The 19,749-nt window shown below is 42.5% G+C and overlaps 1 protein-coding gene across 9 annotated transcripts in view; it reads right to left on the bottom strand.

The window, feature by feature from the left end:
* ZNF532 (zinc finger protein 532) overlaps positions 1-19,749 on the bottom strand; it is a 96,377-nt gene that overhangs the window by 76,130 nt on the left and 498 nt on the right. For 3 of the 9 annotated variants that reach the window (XM_070420384.1, XM_070420385.1, XM_070420386.1), the window contains exons 1-2: positions 18,394-19,249; positions 18,193-18,260 (exon numbers count right to left, since the gene is read on the bottom strand). In XM_070420384.1, the coding sequence (XP_070276485.1) occupies positions 18,193-18,260; positions 18,394-18,407 (82 nt within the window). In that variant the 5' untranslated portion in view covers positions 18,408-19,249. The other 6 variants (XM_070420381.1, XM_070420379.1, XM_070420378.1 and 3 more) reach the window with 5 other exon arrangements.

Raw genomic sequence — 19,749 nt, 5'->3', positions numbered from 1 at the left:
ATCACTGCTTACACACAAGAGTGATAAGCCACACCCTTTAAAGATAAACAAAACGTTAAAAGCAACCATTCCACAGGTAAGCTAGGCCTCCAAGCAGTTCTACTATATGAAATAACAAAAATGTATACAGCTTCCCAATTACCTCATTTCTGAAAGCTAACAATAAACTTATTTCTCAGAAAAAATTCAGTACCTCACAGAACTTCTAATTATTCTTTTTCTTTTCTTTGAAGCACAAATCAGAAATTGCTGATTTGATAACCTGGAATAACCAACTTGCTCTCAGTTTATTGACAAGCATTTCTGAAGACTTTCTATGTGCTGAACACTGCAGAGATGGTAGGTCCCATCATTTCACCCACCAGTAGCGGAATCTTGAGTTTTTCTGTGAGTTCTGCTTCAGTAATGGCATCCAGCTTCCTCTATTTCATGCCCCCATTCTAGGACCTTCCAGCCAATATAACCAAAATCTCTACGTGAGCATTGCTAATCCATTAGAATCACTCTTAACTTGAATGCCCCAGTAGCATCTTTGAAAAGAGCTTTATTTAGCCAACGGGCTACCCATGTATTCAAAATACTTTCTAATAATGGGTTTTTAAAACATTTTTATTATGAGTAGTATATGCTTTTTTGCTAATACTCTAAACCCCAGAAGTATAAGATATAGAAAGTAAGTCTCCAGAAGACCCACTCATCAGAGATAAGCTCTGCAAACATTTGGAATACAGACTTCTAAATGAGTACGTAATCATAAATACATATATATAATTTTAACAATGTACCACAGACATCTTTTTATGTCTATGCATGTTTGCAACATGTTACGGACATATGTCCATGTTAATTCAACATATACATTTGTTCAAGTGTACCCTTTGAAATATAGATTTTTATATTTTCTAAAGAAATTTTGCCAAAGCAAGAAACCAGAGAACTTCCCTTCCTTTGAGAATTCTTATAAAAATAAGAACACTTCAAAAAATAACCTTTAAGGCATACAATGTTGTTTCACCCATTGCTTTAAAATTCTGAAGATATATTTTTAACTCATGTGATAAAATGAAGGATGAGGGAAACGGGGACATTAAAATCGTTTACTTGTGCTCTTAAATATAACCTTTATGTTTAACACGTCTCAAAGAATAACTTACCCGTATGTCTGATATTTCAGTACTCTTTTTCTTTCATTTCTACTAAGGCATCTTAGCCTTAAGGAAATCTTATTTAAACAATAAATTACTTTCCCCAACTCAAGGCAAGTGTGAACCCAAAAGTTCAAGAAGGCAGACTGATTTCAGCTGGCACTTAATATCATATCATGCTAAGATGAAAAAAGAAATAGATATGGTCAACAAGAAAAAAGGACTGGTCAGAAAGAATGAGGTAGCTAGTCAACTTTGTAAGGTGGCTTTAGTCAAACTTATTATAAACAAATTCTCATTTTAAGTAACAAGTCTTAAAACATGCAAAATCATAGACCAAAATCAAGTATGAGAAAACTTTTTAACCCCATTTATAAAGCATAATCTGTTTTAATCTGATTTTTAAATGTTCATAAGTTCAAGGGTCCCAGGTCCCTCTCTAAAGGAGCCCTGTATCTACCAGAAGGGACAGGTCACGGGAAAGAGGAGGAGAGAAGGAAGAGTAAACAGAGAGGAGAGGAAACAGAACATGCAAAGAGACATTCACATTTAAAACAGTCGGTGAGAATAGAGGTAGTACCTGACATGCCATTCACATCATACTTTCTATTACATTTAAAATTTTTCAAAAAAGAGAGGGAGAATGAATTCCTTTAACAGTGCCATTCAGAATCATGGGGATTTTAGCAAACAGATACTAGGTACAGTTAAAGGTCAAAAAAGTAACCAGAAGTCATTAAAGAGGTAATGGCCACCCTTTCCTGTAAAACAGCATGGAGGAAACTGGAGTCCAAGGCACAGCAACTGCCCTCTGGGTAGAAGGAAAGCAAATGCTTAGATAAGCCCAGGTCATAATATGTAAGTACTGATGACTTTATTTAGGATTTAGGATTCTTAAGCACCTTCTCCACGTCTGAAAAATGTCCTTCTAAGTAGAATGTACAAATTAATCTGAGTGCTGTTTTCTTAATAACTGGATTTTATTTAAAAATTAAAAGATATAGCCTGGCGGGTGTACCTCAATGGTTGTTTACCTATGAACCAGGAGATCACGGTTGGTTCCCAGTCAGGACACGTGCGCAGGTTGTGGACTCGATCCCCAGTAGGGGGAGTGCAGGAGGCAGCTGATCAATGATTCTCTCTCACCATTGATGTTTCTCTCTCCCTCTCCCTTCTTCTCTGAATAAAAACATTTTCTAAAAAAATTAAGATATATATGAAGAGGCATGTAAAAGTAACATGAAGAAAAAGGATATAACATCAATATATAGAACATGGCTCAAGAACGACAACCTGATGGAGTTAAGGTTCACCCTGAAGAAGTTGTCCTCTTTCTGGTGACAGCCACCTGGAAACAGGAAGCCCAGCAGTCTAGTCACCTCTACCTAGCTAACTTCAGGGCTTGTAACTCAGTGTTATGTAAATGGTGGGGAGGAATGAAACATCAATGAGAAAATATAGTCCACAATTGGCTGACAACGGGGAAAAGAGAAAGAAAAGTGTGAATCATATACACACTTTAAAAAAAATTTTTTTTTTTTTTTAATTTCAAAATGAAAATATTTTATTAGCAAACACATGATGTTGAGCCATGACAGGGGCCATTCGAAGTGGTTCTTTACATTCACATGGAGTGGACTAATTTAGTTTGACTTTCTTTTGTAGTTTGCTAAAATCACAAGCAAGTTCCAAAAATGCCCAATTTCCACTACCAACCAGGAGTTTTATCCTGAGTCTGCTTGTACAAAAGTAAACGTCCCATAAAGACTGTGTTTTATCATTCAAATGTCCCATAAAGACTGACTAAATTCCCTTAAAACATATTAGGTTTTCATAACTTAGGTAAGAGCATAATTCCAAAAGTTCTAGGGAAGACCTAAAGTTCTCTGGGTCGAGGTACTGATTTCTGGGAGTATGGGATAACCACAAAAGGCAACGAGAATAGAGAATAGAAGGGCAGTAAGAGCCCATTTTTGAAAGCAAAGCACTAAGCTAACAAAAAGCCCAGTTGTGGAAGACTACTTTACTCCCAAAGCCCTGCTCAAAGGAAAACCAATTTGCATGCAGTTTCTACTCCTCTGCCCTGTGGGACTCGGGTGAGGCAGCCTTCACAAAGCTGGCCGCCTCAGTCACTTCCTCAGGAAGTGGGACTGACCGCAGCTTCCCCGGGCTCAGTGTGGCTCCAGCATTGAAAGGGACTTGGATTTGGGAGAGGACGCTTTTGCTAGTCCCGAAGGACACAGATGCTCCTTCTGCTTGCTCCGGCTCGGGGGTTCTGCTTTGCTGTGTGATTTTCTGGACAAGCCCAGATGGAAGGTGACAGGTCCCTCACTGCTGCAGCAGACCAGTTTCTTTATCCTCTTCTCCCACCAGACCCCCTCACCCACCATGACACGCAGGGTGCTTGCTGGATCATCCTGTGACTAAACTTGCATCAAACATACCCAAATTAAGCACCTCCAGTCATTCCGCATGACCACTGTTTTCTTTTTCTTGCTCCAGAGGCAAAAATAGAACTGTGCTGACTACTTACCATGAGTGCTAAGGTTCTTGGAACAGTGGGATATCTACTTACTGAATATACAAAGCTTCCCAAAATACATGCCCCCTGTTTTTCTTTAGAAAGCAGAATGTAAACTTGAAGGGCAGGATTGCCCTCAGGTTAACATGTCAAAAGGTGGCTCTGCTAAAAAAATCAAGGACAGAAGTTAACTAAACACCAAACCATTGCACACAGACCTGACAGCTGGCGGGGTTCTTCCTGCCCAGTGCCTCCTCGGCCTCCTCGTGCCTGCACAACTGTATTATGGAATAAGGCCTCTGGCCCAGTTATCAGGCTGTGTTCTCCCCAGGAGTGTCCTTCATTTCACCTCCAGGAATGCCTTTGGGAAGCAGGCAATCTCCCTGGGCTGACCATCTCTGCAGATATCTGGTTTGGGACAGTAAAGAGCTGCTCCAGGCAGAGCTTGTCCAGGCCCCAACTGAGTTTGCGAGCCAATGAAACAAAAGCTTCAGCTAAGGAGATGACTGCAGAAGTCTGTCTCTCCAACAGCACCCCCACAACCAAAAAACTCTCCAAGTCCAGAAAGAAAAAACCTGCTCTTTCCTTAGTTACTCCAAAGAAAAAAAGGGCAAGGGTCCTATTTGCCATATCTTAGGGCACAGGGGCAGTATTTTCAAGCAAAAAAACAAAACCTTCCACAGTGAGGGGCATCTGTATAAAAATAACCCTGGAAAATACATAAATGTCCACCAACAGGGAAATTAATAGATCAATTATGCTACATTCCTTTTCTTAATTGTGGTAAAATACACATGATATAAAATTTACCATCTTAACCATTTGTAAGTATACAGTTCCACTGTGTTTAAATACACTTATTGTTTATGCTACATCTTTTTACGGAGTACTATGCAGTCATTAAAAGTAAGGTAAAACTATTATAGATACTTATGTTGAACAATCAAGATATACCATGGGGGGGGGGGGGGGGGATCAGGTCATAAATATATACACATTAAAATTTTTTAAATAAGCATATTGCATTTGTATATGTTTACATATAGATACATAAAATATATGTGTGAAATTCATGGAAAGGCTTAGGGTGCACATCATTTTGACAACGGAATGATGTTTTTCAAAGTTCATCCACCAAAGTGTAGGTGTGCGTTTTCAAAATCTGGGGGGACATAGTTGGAAGTTAAAATTTCCTCTGAACTTAGGGATAGTCAAAATCATCAATCTTGGCAAATTCCATAAAAGGTACTATTGTACGAGCTCTGTCTCCCAACAGATAGGCATTCTTTTAACTAAAAGACCCTTGTGCCGGAATTTACTAATTCGTCAATGAGAAATTCTGAAAGGGTCTGGTCTGAACCTGTCACCATTAATAAACTTCAGGAAAATTCATTACAGCCTCTGCTTGAACTGGGTTATTCAAATAGTTTCACGATGAGAAAGCAAGGGGAAAAAAGTCTAAATTCCTTCCCTGTTGGATATAAACTGCCTCTTTTTTTTTTTTTTTTAATGAAGCATGTTTGGTGAATTCCAGTATTTCAAAACTAAGAAATCACTCACTTATCCATTTAACTACTAAAAACAAAAGGATTCCTGGATTAGGAAGAAAACTCATAAAGGATTTAGAAGCATTCCTTTGGAATTTTATAAATGCCACATTTTTTAGTGGCATCTCTACAATTATAGATTGAAGCAAATATAAATTTTCTAAACTAGAAGTGATATTTTGAGTACAAAAAGGGGGGCTTCAAAGTAACTTTCCTTGGTCACCTGCTGAAGCCCTCTAAATTTTTACACATAAATCTAAATCCTGCACAGGGCTTTTGTCCCTGAAATGCTCTAATCAAACCAGCAGCTCTACTTTTGGCTATGTTCTTTCTGATTTTACCCGTAATTTTTCTTTGTTTTAAATACTAAATTTAAAATATTTGCAAACTTTTAAAAAATATATATTTTTATTGATTTCAGAGAGGAAGGGGGAGGGAGAGGGAGAATCATCGATCAGTTGCCTCCTGCACACCCCTACTGGGGATCAAGCCCGCAACCCAGGCACGTGCCCTGACTGGAAATCGAACCTGGGACCCTGCAGTTCACAGATCAGCACTCTATCCACTGAGCCAAACTGGCCAGGGCTGCAAACATTTTTGAGACTTCCAGGACTAGAAGCATGGAAGGGAAAATGAGTAGCAGAAGCTCTTCTTCACTTATCTGGGGTTTTACAGTTCAAAGACACTTGCTTCCCTGGGAAGTCTTACTTGTGGAATTTCACTCCCCAAAGTTTGGAAGTATTGTTCTTGCCCCAAGGCTTTAAGACCGTGGTTCTCAACTGGGGGGATTCTGCCCCTCCACCACACTAATAATTAGCAATGTCCAGAGACATGTTTGGTTATCACAACTTGGCAGGGGCAAGAGGTGCTACTAGCATCTGGTGAGTTGGTGAGTGGAGGCCAGGGATGCTGCTAAACCTCCTACAATACACAGGACATCCCACACCAAAGAATTATCCAGCCCCAAATGTCAGTGGTGCTCAGGTTGAAAACCCTGTTCTAAGGGAACAGACTTACCCCTTATCATCCTGCCTTCTTCCCACCAAGACCTAATCCTACTAAAATCACGATAAACCTGCTCCCCTCGTCATCCGCACCAGAGCCTTCTAGCATGGAGATGGTGGCAAGTCACTGGTGCAGCTCACCACCCCTACCCCTGCCCTCTCCCACCAACTGAGGTCGGTGTGGACAAATGGACTCCCCGCATAGTTATTATAACCCTTCTTATATTGCCAAATGAGGCCATCGCCTAATCGTTAAGCAATTCTTGTCAGATACCTATTTTACTTACAGGTGGAATTATGAAATGTGGTACTTTCATCTATCTGTTATGACTGAAAGCATCCCCCAAAGTCATCATCACAACATGCCTACTGACTGTTGACTTAAAATAAATTTATTTAAAAGTTCTCTTCCTAGAGTAGACAGAAAACAGAAAAAAAAAAAAGAAAAGAAAAACAGAAATAGAACTGATGACATCATTTTGTCAATCGCTATATTCTACTCAAAGGCCCTCTCTCGAGTTTCATTCATTTCACCTGAGACAACCATCAGTTTGGAACAATGTTCACCCAGGAATGCTCCTCCTGTTACTAAACTTCCTACCAAAAACAGGGCAGAAGGAATTGATTCTACAGTTCAGGAATTTGGGAAATGCTGGGTTAAATACATACATACACACACGCGCACACACACACACACATACACTCACAGCCTTCTTTTCTCCAGGCTTCTCTGAACTTCCAACAGGCATCTTCATTACGGGGATCCAGGCTGAGCACTACCCAAGCTTATTTGAGGCTGGAAGCTTTCGGAGTGAGACATCTTTGGGAGACACTTGAAACAGGTTTAAGAAAGTACTCTCCTTGAGAGATAGTATTAGGAAATACGAGTGCCTTCTGGGGTAGAGAGTGAGGGAGATGCTTCCTGCCCATGTTTCTGAACAATGCTAACTCCATGTTTCTCCTGGAAGTTCCTCTCCAGGGGCACCTCTGCATCAGCCCAAGGGAATACACCTCCAAATTTGGAGAAAGAGCAATAAACAGGTATTTCTAAAGGGGCCCTGCCTTCAATAAAACTGAGCACAAAAGCCCTGTTGGGCTGGTTCGGTGAGTACTGTGGAAAGGAAACTATCGGTGTTGTAAAATGCACACGCACACATACATATAGTGAAGGAAGGAAAATCGGGAAAGGGGACCAGGTAACAATGTTTACCTACTTTCAGTAGCCATGGCCACAGCAGTATCATGGAACAAGCAAGACATCCCTCCTGGATCACACCAACAGGGGGAATACTGGTTGACCCAGCAGCAGTGGTTATGAACCTCGACGACATTTGAGCCTCTGCCCATTAGCTGTAAAAATGATACCTGTAAAACCACAGTGCACTGCAGTGGCTAATGGCATGGGCTTTTGGAGTAAGACAAACTGAACCGAGTCCTGGCTCTTTCCTTTAAAAGTTACATGGTTCCAAGCAAATTACTTAACTTCTTTAAGCTGGCTTTCTCCAGTAAAAAAGAAAATCAAATCTACCTCCTGGAGTTATTGTGAGGATTAAATAAAACCTAGGTAGGTACTTACCAAAGTACCTGGAATACAGTAAGTATTTAGTAATATGAGTTATTATAGTATCCAAACAAGGTCAGCAATAGGGTCCTAGCATAGAGAGAGCCTAGAAGAAATCAAACCACAACACTGATGCTCCTAAATAGGCGACGATAACAAGACAGGTGCCATCAGGAATTCCCAGCAACCACATGGGGTATAATGATAATGTCCTTCACTGAAGTGCCTCTTGGAGAAAGGCAGCCCAGTGAGGTCTTCTAAGATGCCGAACAAATTTGTCCTAGCCTCTACGAATGTGAAATTAGAGCACCATGTAACCAGAGAACTTACAGCTAAATTTGAAACTCCAACAGAGGTCAACAATATCCTAATGCTCAAGATTAGAGGAACAGAGTTTTTTTTTAATTTTATGAGTCATCTACATCAAAACCACTAAAGCATAATTATTATTACTCAACTACTAAACTATGTGTTTAATCTTTCCCAAAATTAACATTGGCCAGACAAACCAGACTTGCATTTTTGCCAGAAGGATTATATACCTATTAAGAGCCTCAAACTACACCCCCCACACACACACATACACACACCCCACATACCCCTAACCTATGAAAGGCCTCAAATACACATCTACGTACCCATAAGACCCTGAATATTATGTATTAACTATTCCTCTGGCTGTTCTGCCAAATTTCCTACCTCCAGTGTCTCAGTCCAATGCATTACTCAATCAACATTTGCTATGCATTAATGGAAGAAATACTGAAAGCTACACATTGTTTTTGTGCTTTTGAGTAAATAGAAAAGAGAGAAAAGATCCAATTTCTACACTCAAAAGAGCTCATTCAGCCCTGGCCAGTGTGGCTCAGTTGGTTGGAGCATCATCTCCTACACTGGAGAGTCATGGATTTAATTCCGTCAGGGCCCTTAAACAAAGCAACTGATCAATGTTTCTCTCTCTCTCTCTCTCTCTCTCTCACCTCCCCCCTCTCTAAAATCAATAAAGACAAGTGAAGATTTTTTTTAAAGTAGACTTTTGTTTTTAAAGAGTTCATACACTTTGGCTACTATACTGAGGTATAGATTTCAGGGTCAGAAAGACCCAGGTTTGAATGCCAACCCCCACACTGACTGGCAACCTAACCTTGGCATATTTGTTCATTTCTCAGAGCCTCCAATTCCTCAGGCATAAAATGGGTTAAGACTTTCACTTGTCAGGTTCGCTGCAAGTCCTAACCATCCAGAAATCAAAAGTGGCTTAGCATAGACAGTTTCCTTAGCTGCACGTTCCAGGGTGGCCAAGTCACCCTTTAGCTAATCTTCCTTGAGACTCTTGTTTTTCAACATTTCCTGGCTCAAAATCTCTGTCCTAGCCAGAAAACTATGCTCAGTGTCTTCTGCACATTTTCTTCTTGTGCCAAGTGTTAAACTTCTCCATCACTTCCCTCTTTTTGTCAAGCTCCGTTCCGCTTCTTTTTCACAATTCTACCCGAAATTTATTTTTATCAAAATCTCTACTTGAGTCAATCTTTCCTTTTTTGTATTCTTCCCCCCACCTCTACCCTTAGAATCCAAGTAAGCATATTAGAAAACAGTATAAAAATTAAGGACACAGCCCTAACCGGTTTGGCTCGGTGGATAGAGCATCAGCCTGCGGACTGAAGGGTCCCGGGTTCGATTCCAATCAAGGGCATGTACTTTGGTTGCAGGCTCATCCCTAGTAGGGGGTGTGCAGGAGGCAGCTGATCTATGTTTCTCTCTCATCAATGTTTCTAATTCTCTATCCCTCTCCCTTCCTCTCTGTAAAAAATCAATAAAATATATCTTTAAAAAAAAATTAAGGACACAAATTCAATTCACTTATGGGCAAGTTATTTCTTGGCAAGAGTGAATTAAGGCAAAGCTACAGACCACACTCCTGAGACAGTGGTGTCTAGAAATTCTGCATTCTAGGCTATAAGCAGAAGAGATGAAAGACAGAACAAACCAAGGAAAATCCACTTACCACTGAAATAAACAACAGTGGTCAACAACGTCTTTTTCATACATGAACAAGAGCATGTTCCATTAAAAGGCAGACCCCTTTCATTGCCTCCAGCTTGTTAAACTTAGCTAATAAACACATATAAATCATTTCTCATTGCCTTTGCTCATTCACTCAATGGCTGTGAGGATGTCTGAACAAAGGCAGCTACCAGATTTTGCTCTTACAATGACATCCTCCAGAAAGCATCCCATTATAAAATGAGGAATGCCTTGACATCAGATAGCTAATTGCACTTGTCTGTATGACTCCTACTGTACTGACCCTCAGGGGGTGTCTCACAAGCCCACTGAAAACTGTCACCCACTTAGGGTTATCAGTAACCCTGCCCTCCCAAGCTCCAAGCTGAATTAGACCAGGATCAATGAGATTTTGGGTCCTGAATAATATTGTAATCACTATGTATAGTGCCAGCTGGGTACTGGAAATATCAGGGGGAATACTTTGTAAAGTATATGGTTGTCTAACCACTATGCTGTACACCTGAATCTAATACAAAATAATGTTGAATGCAAACTGTAATTTTTTAAAAATTTTTAAATAAAAATAAATACAATTTAATATGTATAAATAAATAGATGAGGACATGGCAATATACGGGCTATGGGACAGCCATATGCACAAGCAAGGGAACACAGTTCCCCCAAGGCAGAGACACAGACAACCTAGGACCTGGGGCCCTGGAAGGAGCACAGGTAAGCTGAGTGCAAGAGGACATCGGAGTTCCCAGCTTTCAGTCCTCGTGGCATTCCAGCATGCAATCAATCTAAAAAATCTATTAATGAGATTATTTCACATTGTTTTTGTGTAAGTCTTCAAAACCTGGTGTGTGTATCTCAATTAGGCCAAGCCACATGGCAAGCGCCCCATAGCCCTAAGAGGCTGGGGCCTATCATACTGGACGGAGCAGTTCTAAACACAAAATAATTCCTCCTGGATCCCTTGGACGCCTTCTGCACTCAATGTTCCATCACCACCAAACCCCAGAAAGTAGATATGAGTATCTGGTCACTGTCGAGCAAACATGGGAAGCAAAGTGCCAGGGGAAAGGGACAGATCAAAGGCCTTGGCAAACCTGCCATACCTTCACAATCAGGTTGCTTTTTAAAATTCTGACCAACAGAAATTACACCAACAGACAGACAATGTTGACTATAGCCACTCACTGGGCTGAATTTTTCAAAAAGCTAAGAACACTGAAGTACAAGATTTACAACTACAAAATTCATGCAAGATTCCCACCTACAAATGAAAATATAGTCAAGTAGGAACAAGTACATAACCTCCTGCCCATATTTCGCCGACTTTTAACCAGATACAGGGCAGTTGTAAATGAAGACCTACAGACAAGGCAAGAGACTCTCATTGTATGTGTTTCTTTGGTGCCAAAAAAATAAATAAATCCACTTATAAATGAGATCAAAGGAAGGCCAGAGGAAACAACACACTCCTAGACCAAAAAAAAAAGAATGTTGAGCAAAAGCCCTTTCCCAAAAACAGGAGACTGCAGAAGACAGAATAGCCAAGGTTTTAAACGGTTTACTACCTACCACACACTCTGTTTAACACTTTGTATGCATTTAATCCTAATAAAAAAAACCTCCAGAAAAGTATGGTTTATTTTAAGTAACTCGTTCTAGGTCCCATAGCTAGTCAGTGGGCAGAATTCAGATTTCTGTTTCATTGAGGGTTAGGCAGAGGCAACTGAAAATCTCCGTGGCCTTACCCCCCAGATTTAACCACACCACCAGGCATAATCAGTTCTCAAGCTACAAACTTCAAACTACCTCTGGCATTCTTGCTATGTTAAATCAACAAGTGTAATAGACCAGCTTATCAATGAGTGAGGCTTCATTTGAATAACTCATGGTTTCAGGTTTACATGATATAAGGATTATAAATGAGCTGATTTATATACCATCGAAATACATATAATAAATTTTGGAAGGCAGAGAGAAAGTAATGATGCAACAGCCTTAGACTAGAAGCCCAGAGTGCTGGGTTCTAGTTCCAAACCTGCTACCTGCTACTAAAAACAGATGACCCCTCCTCCCACCCCAATATGGGCTCAATCACTGCAAGTATTTGAATTTCCTAACCTAGTAAGTTTTTCAGCAATCTAATTTTTATCATTCAGATTCCTAGGAAGGATTTGTTCCTCATAGAAGAAAACTACCAAAATCAACACCCATTACTAGGCTCTTAAGTGAGCCTTTGGAAAGCAGGAGTTTATGTTCTAAAAGGAGAACATTTAAGACCTATCTTCAGGCTTCCATAAATCCTTCAAGATGTCTGGAATCTCTAATTATGTAAAGTTGTAATAATATTTGACTGAAAACAAAACAATACAAAGCCTGCATTTCGGACACGAAACACCACCGACTAGAGGCTACTTATGTGGGACAGTTAAAAAGACCAGAGTTTGCCTAAAAATTACTTATTTCAGTCTCCAGGTTTAGATTAAGCAGAATTTGCTCGCACACCTCATTCTTAAAACAGAATTTAGAACTTTCCATCTGTAGACGATGGTTCAAAGAACTCTCTAACCAGTGTTTGTTTATTGTTGGAACAAAAGATTTTTCTCAACACCACTTTCAATTTACTTTTTCTCATCCCTTTCAAAGACTAAACAAAACAAAAACACCTCTTTGTTTCTTCTCCCTTCCAACTTGTATCCTCACCCTAGTACCAGTAAAAATGTCTGTCTTTTCAACATGCTATTTCTAGCACCGTCTCTGGTGTAGACACAGATTCTCTCACCATGATGACTCAAGTCAGGGAAATCTGGCTAATTACAAGGGCCCTTACTGGGACTCAACCGTCTCCATTACACATTCTCACCTCTACCATCTGCCACTTCTAACCTGCACATCAGTGCTGCTGAGCACTTACCTGAGCCCTCTCTCCAACTCCCCCCTCTTATCTCCATACCCCTAAACAACTCTCATGATTTCCCCACGTCAAATTGTGCTCCCCCATGCAGAATAGCCTGGTAGTGAGGAGCAGGCTTCCAAATTCTGCCTCTACTACCATTTATAAGCTGACAGACCCTGGCCAGGATCTTTGTCTGTTTCCCCACCTGCACCATGGGGATAACAGTATGTAACTAATCTCATGGTTTCAGTATAAATGACGTAACATATAGAAAGGCCCACCATGGCGGACTGCAGTGTCTGCAGGTATTAACTACTAAAATTTTCTACCCGTCTGGCAATGTTTGGCCCTCCAACTTCCTGAAGCATGTATCTTAAGTTCTTCAGCCACTCTCCTACTTCACTTATGGTTTTACTATATAAACCATTAAACCCAACCCTTTTTCCACCTTTTAAGATTTATTTCTGGTCTATGCTAAATCCTCCCAATCTAGACCTCCAGCCCAAACAGATCTGGGAGATAAAAGTCACACCCACAGACAACCCAAACTTGAACTCACTGTATCAAGCCCCTCCACCTCCCACCTTCCAAATCTATTCTGCCTTCTAATTCAGGATCTCAGAGACATAAATAAACAACCAGTGGCAAGTAATCTCCGAGAGCCTTCATCCACCTCTTCTGCCACCCCCCATTCCCCCATATCTCATCGGGAACAACCATAGGCCTGCCTGCCTGCCCCCAAGGCAGTCACCACCTACCACTCCATCCCCACTGCAACACCCTGGATCACTCCCTGGGGCTTCTCTCTTGGATTCTGCTTGCATTGGTCCCATCATTTGACCTCCCTGCCTCCCGCCTGACCAGCCTCCATGCCATCCTCCCGGGGACTACCCCAGGACTCAAATGGACTGTACAGAATGACCTTCAGAAGTCTGGCCTTGACTGCCTAAGCTTCCTCTATTCTCCCACACCGCACTCCCCCAAACCACTGTCAACACCAAGTTCCCTCAGTGCCCTTGACACACTGTTCCACCAGACTCTCATTCTTCCCCCAAGTCTTTGCCTGCCTTACATATTCTTACTGGTCTTTCATGGTTCAGCTCAGAAGCTATCTCTTCAAGGGCTCCTCTCTGGACACATGACATTGGGTGGCCCATTCACATTCCTGTCATAGCATCTGTGGGCTACTTCCCACTAATTTTTCTCTGGATTCCTTTCCCTCCGGTACTCCCAGTGCCTAGCACAACATTCGGCACTTAGTAAACAGTAAGTATTTGTTAAGTAGATGAAATAATCCCCAATTTAACATCACTCCCCACTTCTCGGGGCTCTCCCTGCTCTACATCACCATAACTTGGTCTATTTGTTCTTCCCGATCCTGAACACTATTTTATCCTCTAAAAAAATAATCTGCCTCCAAAATCAACCTATTTCATTGCTTTGATATTGCTTAAGTATTTTTTACTTCCTTAAATGGCATAAAAGCTGAATAATAACTTCAAATGTTAAAAAAGCACCAAGCCCTAACCAGTTTGGCTCAGTGGATAGAGCACCGGCCTGCGGACTGAGGGTCCCCGGTTCGATTACGGTCAAAGGCATGTACCTTGGTTGCGGGCACATCCCCAGTAGGAAGTGTGCAGGAGGCAGGTGAATCGATGTTGCTCTCTCATCAATGTTTCTAACTCTCCCTTTTCTTTCCCTCTCCCTTCCTCTCTGTTAAAAATCAATAAAATATATTTTTTTAAAAAGCACCAATATTTTGGCAGTCAATAAGTCAGACAACTTATAATTAAGTTGTTTGCACAACTAAGATGTCAACAAAGATTTTCAGTACCACTTTCCAAAAATTTTATTCTATTATTGTTTGGTGTTTTACTGAACCTGAAGACAAATGCAAAAATTAAACTGCCAAATGTTTCTGAAGAGATTAAAAATAACTGCTGTAGGAAACAAAGAAGGTTTTACCACTTGCAGTTTTTTGTTTCCACTTTTGGCTAATTCCGATTAGTTCTGGGTTATAAAGCATGTCATCCTGTTAGTGAGTGGTCTATTATCTCGGTCATCTCTCATGTGTCTTCAGATAATGTTCGCTACAATCTCCTACTTGAGAAGTCTTAACTGCAGCTGACTGGATCTTTTTGTGTGTGTGAGCTGTGACGAGCTGAATTTATTTTCATTCAAACTTCTAATTCTCATGTACTTACCACATGACCCAGCCATCCACTCTGAAGTATTTACCAAAGAGACATAAAAACTAACCTTCAAACTAAAACCTGTATGCAAATGTTTACAACTTTATTCACAATCACCAAAAATTGGGAAAAACCCTGATGTCCTTCAACTGGTAAAAGGAGAAAAAGCTGAGGTACATCCATACAGTGGCCTACAACTTAGCAATAAAGAAGAACCAAGTATGGATACACACAGTAATATGGATGAATCTCAAATATTTGTATGACATTCTGGAAAAGATATAGACATAGGGACAGAACCAACCAGTAGCTGCCAGGGGATGAGTCTGACTGCAAAGGGACATCAGGAGGACAGTTTTGGGGCCAACAGAACTATTCCTTATTAACAGATAGTAGTGGCAGATACACAGTGCTATATGTTTGTCAAACCCAGAGAACTGTACACCACTAATAAATTATACTACATGTAAATTTAAAAATTAAAAATTTTTCATTATTTAGTCATGACTTGGTTAAAGATCCTCCCCTAACTCTAACACAAAGGTGTGGATTTCCTTAACCTTTACCGTGGCAGCTGTTATTATTTTATTACTGAATTGTATTGATTAGGAAGAGATACTGAGGGAATGAGGAGGGAGTAACCCCAGATCTTTTCCAGATACTTCCAGTTTCCCTTGTATTGGCAACGTCTGCTCCAGATGCACAGCCAGATGGAGTTCTACCAAGGACACAGGGAAGGTTATTCAAAACCAGCAGAAGACAGACTATACTCCACAGCAATACCCAAGAAAGCACTTCCAGGGGAAAAATAAAGAGGTTGGGAGAGGAGAAATCCTAAAATTCGAACCCATCCTGGTCAAAGGGCTAAGTAGAAAATCCCATTCCAGTGCTGGCTGCCTCCTTCCTAGACCCTCCTTTAAAAAGGAGTCAAGGCGGGTGGGGGCGGGGAACCTCTTTGTGACAAAAGAGGGAAAAAGGAGATAGCAGAGCCCTCCAGAACCAGGAGGCTGAGTTCTAAAAGCCCTGGATCCAATGTTCTTTCACATGGAAAAAATGATTCTAAGTAGGCAAATGACAAAAACAAGCAAAGGGTTCGACGGCCAGTGACACTTTCTTTCCAGTGTACCCTCTTCAGCCAAACCCACACATTCCTCCTGCAGAGGAGATGGCCGCCGTGGGGATGGCTGCAGGCAATCCCGACCAGGCTCGGGGCTGCGGGCTCCAGGTGTGGCTGCCTCCAAGGCGACAGGGACAGCAACACACAGGCCCAGCCGGTGTATGGGTGCCACCCCGTTCCCTCCTGGCTCTTCCAGGAAAGCGAATGCTAATGCTGTTGCTGTTCTCCACACTCACACTCACATTCACATTCCCAAGCCCAGAAAACTCTGATCCTCTCCCAAGGGGACCTGGGGCTGCCACATTGTTAGAGCTCAGCAGGAGACCGCCACCTGAGACAGACCTCCATCCAAGATGAGCTTCCCCGATTGCTGCCCTGGAGAACCAGCTCTCCAACCTCACACTGCATTTGCAGCTGGAAAGACCGGCCTAAATGCAAAACAAATGCTATTTTTCAGGAGCCTTCTGGGGGAGGGGGAGGAACAAAGCTAAAAACCACAGAGAGAGTAAACCAGAACATTCTGTGACATACAATGCTTTACAAAAAGGGCTTTTAAACATATTACCAAGAAAGACTCCTTACAAGGGGGGTTAGCTGTCAAAGTGACATAAAAATCACTGGCTTTCTCAAGACAGGAGTGAAGGAGTAAATTATAAAACAGTTTCTTGTAGCAAGCTAATTAAGGTTTATCATATTAGCCATCTGAGTTTTAGTTGGCACCAAAAAGGCAGGAGCAGCACATCGTGCAACATGGACCAGGATGTGCTTTGCAAGCAGATTTCTGCCCACATTCAGACACAGCACCTCTGGCAGTCCAAACCGTTGCAGAATTGAAAACCAATTTCAGCACAGTGATTTGTCAAGAATTTTGTTCCATCACGTAAGCTATTTACTGGTCTATCAGTCCGAGATTACATTTATCTCTATTAAATACTACACAAAGTACTCTGAGCTGACCATACACTCCCTTTTCCCTTTTGCCAGTTTTTTCACACACTGGATGCTCTGCAACCGCACGGAATATTTCTGAACAATAAAAACCCTTGCATACTTGTCACCCTCCAGGGCAGATATTCTGCCCACCAACTGCCAGCACACAGCCAATTCTAAGATCCTCAGCATTTCTGAAAAGACTCAGTTCTGCTGACCGCGAAGAGGAACAAAATACCCTCTTCAGAGTAGAGGAGAAATTTATTTTCCATCATGTCTTGTATGGGCTCCCCTTGACTGTACTGCTACCAAACCAGAAGACAGAACCAGCTCTATCTGTTGATGACATCATATTGGATGTGATTCTGGAGCTGCTGGTTTCCTGTTTGGGGAAGTGGAAGTTCTTTTCACAAGGAACCCCAAGGCAAAATGTTTAGTGTTCCCCTGTAAGCTCTCACTGCCTTTGTTCTTCCCTTGGCTACATTCATTCCTGCTGTCTTCTCTCTTCTGCAAAAACTGTGATTCTGGAGGGTTCACAAAAATGCCAGCTCAAATCTAACCTCCACCTCTTAAGGCATTAGACATTTTCTGCCATCCACTGCTGTAAAGCTTTGAGTTAACAGGCATCTTTTCACAGATGAAGCCAGACTACCCGCTTTCCTCCTGGTATAGCATCAGGATTCCACATTAAAATGTATGCCACAAATAATCCCATGGCAAACTCACTGTCAACAGCCCCCAAAATCAATAAAAGCCATTCCACCACTTGACTCTGAGTGAAAAACCTTTCAGGTTAACAGAGAGCAAGGTAAAAAGAAAGGTGATGAATGAACAAAAGGCAAATCTACCTTCAGACTTCTCAAATCCCAAAAAGGTGGCGAAGCTGCCTCCATTTGGCGAAGTCCTTCTTTTTTTGTAATCATCGGGAAACTACTACATGTGTGCTGCTTTAGTCTTAAAGCAAAACAGTGCATTCTCTACAAGGCCCTGCCGCCTACCATCCTCTAAACTTGCTTCTTTCCAGGCCTGAATCTTCTAAATGATTAGACACAGGCCATTTAATGAGGTCATTCTGATTTTGCCTGGATAGGAATACCATCATAAAGTCACTCTAATCCCATTAAAGGTGGATAACATTCAGAATAATTCTTCTCCACTTAGAGCCCAATATCATTTCCAGAGTACCCATCTACTGCCTGTGTCTGAATGGACCTTCAAATAAATACTTAAATTCATGCTCAAAATATCATCTCTCACCTTGTGAACCTTGACCTTTGGGAAAGACTTTGGACCAGTGTTCAGTTACTGTCACACAGTGGCATTCTCTGCAAAGATGAAAGGGTTAAAAGCAGCCACAGTCAACAGGCCTACAAGGGGGGGAAAAAAAAAAGACAGCATGTATGCCTTACAGCATCACTGGAAAGCATTTATGCTCATTTTCTAGAACAATACTGTTACCTTTTGGCCTTCATAATAGTCAGAAGTATCCCCAACACCCTTTAGTAGCTTCTAAAAGGAAAAGCACAAAACAGAACATACCCTGCAAGAGAAAAAAAAGCATGCAAAGTAGCAATCTCCAGCAACAAACAAACTGCCATTACAAATCCATCAGTTCATTCTGGTTTGGTTTTGTTAAAAACGAGAGAGAGAGAGAGAGAGAGAGAGAGAGATTGCATAAACCAAGTGTCCCCACCCTAGCAAGTCACATTTTTTTCTTTAATAAGGGTCATAAATCTCAGCTCCTTGTCCATCCCTTAAGCAAAAGAAAAAGGCAGGAAAAGCCCAAGTAATCTCAGACCTTGCAAACCTGCACATTTCCCCCATCTTCTCTACACAGGCTCTTTCAGGACTCCATTAGCCACATCCCAGTGCTGTGTGGTGTCTAAGTGTGCATTCACATACTGTGTTGGGATGGTACCTTCCTGCAAGCGCCTCTGCTTTTGGCTGCCATGGAGGGAGGAAGCTGCTATCCCACTGTAGGAGCTCAGTGACTGCATTGTGTTCAGGAGCTGATCTGCCTCAAACCAGTCTCAGCCGGTTCTGGTCACCCTACATAAAAAAGCTATGGCAACCCTCGCCGAGTTGCCAACAAGTCCCTGCAAACCGTCGGCACGGGGGGCTCTCGCAGGGGGCTGCTCTCCCCTCGGAGGTCTTCCCGAGGAGGGGCAGGTCATCGTGTGTCCCCCACCGCCACACCAGCACCCAGTCTTGGAAAAGGCCCACCTCGCGAGCACCCCAGAGCCCCTCAGGCTCCATCCCCCACCCCCTCCCCCCGAAAAGCCCACCGCAGACCCTGGGGCCCGCTCCTTCGCCTTCCCCCACTTACCTCCCACCACCTGGCTCAGATCTTTGTGTACCTGTGTGTCAGTGTGTGTTCCCTGTGTGGGTGGCTGACAAAGAGCCCCCGGGGAAGCCATCTATGTGTGTCTGCTCACACTGGACGCGTGGGCTGCGGGAGCCGGCCTCGGCCTCCTGGCTGAGTGGTGCTGGCTTGTTGACCAGGCTCCTCGCCGCCTGTCACCCCCACCCCACCCAGCCCCCTCCTCCGGGCCTCTCCCTCTCCCAGCCCTGTCACCACCGCCAGCAGCCCCCCCAGTCTCCTCCTCCTCCGACCTTCTCTCCTTTCAGGCACCTGGGGGGAGAAGTCCCCATCCCTGCACCTCGGGGCAGGAGACTGGAGATGCCTGGGGTGGGGGCAGGGGGCACGAAGGGGCAGCGGGGAGAGGGGCGCAGAGGCCTGGGGCAGCCCGGGGCGCTGGAGGGAGGAGGCGCGCGCCTGGCTCACGTGGCCCCCCTCTCTGGACCGGCGGGGCC

Source organism: Myotis yumanensis, unplaced genomic scaffold (genome assembly GCF_028538775.1).
Source record: "Myotis yumanensis isolate MYYU_CA2020_CCGP unplaced genomic scaffold, mMyoYum1.0.hap1 SCAF_7, whole genome shotgun sequence".
Taxonomy (NCBI): Eukaryota; Metazoa; Chordata; class Mammalia; order Chiroptera; family Vespertilionidae; genus Myotis; species Myotis yumanensis.
The sequence above is the reverse complement of the archived record's forward strand: the minus strand, read 5'-3'. Positions and strand labels throughout refer to the sequence as shown.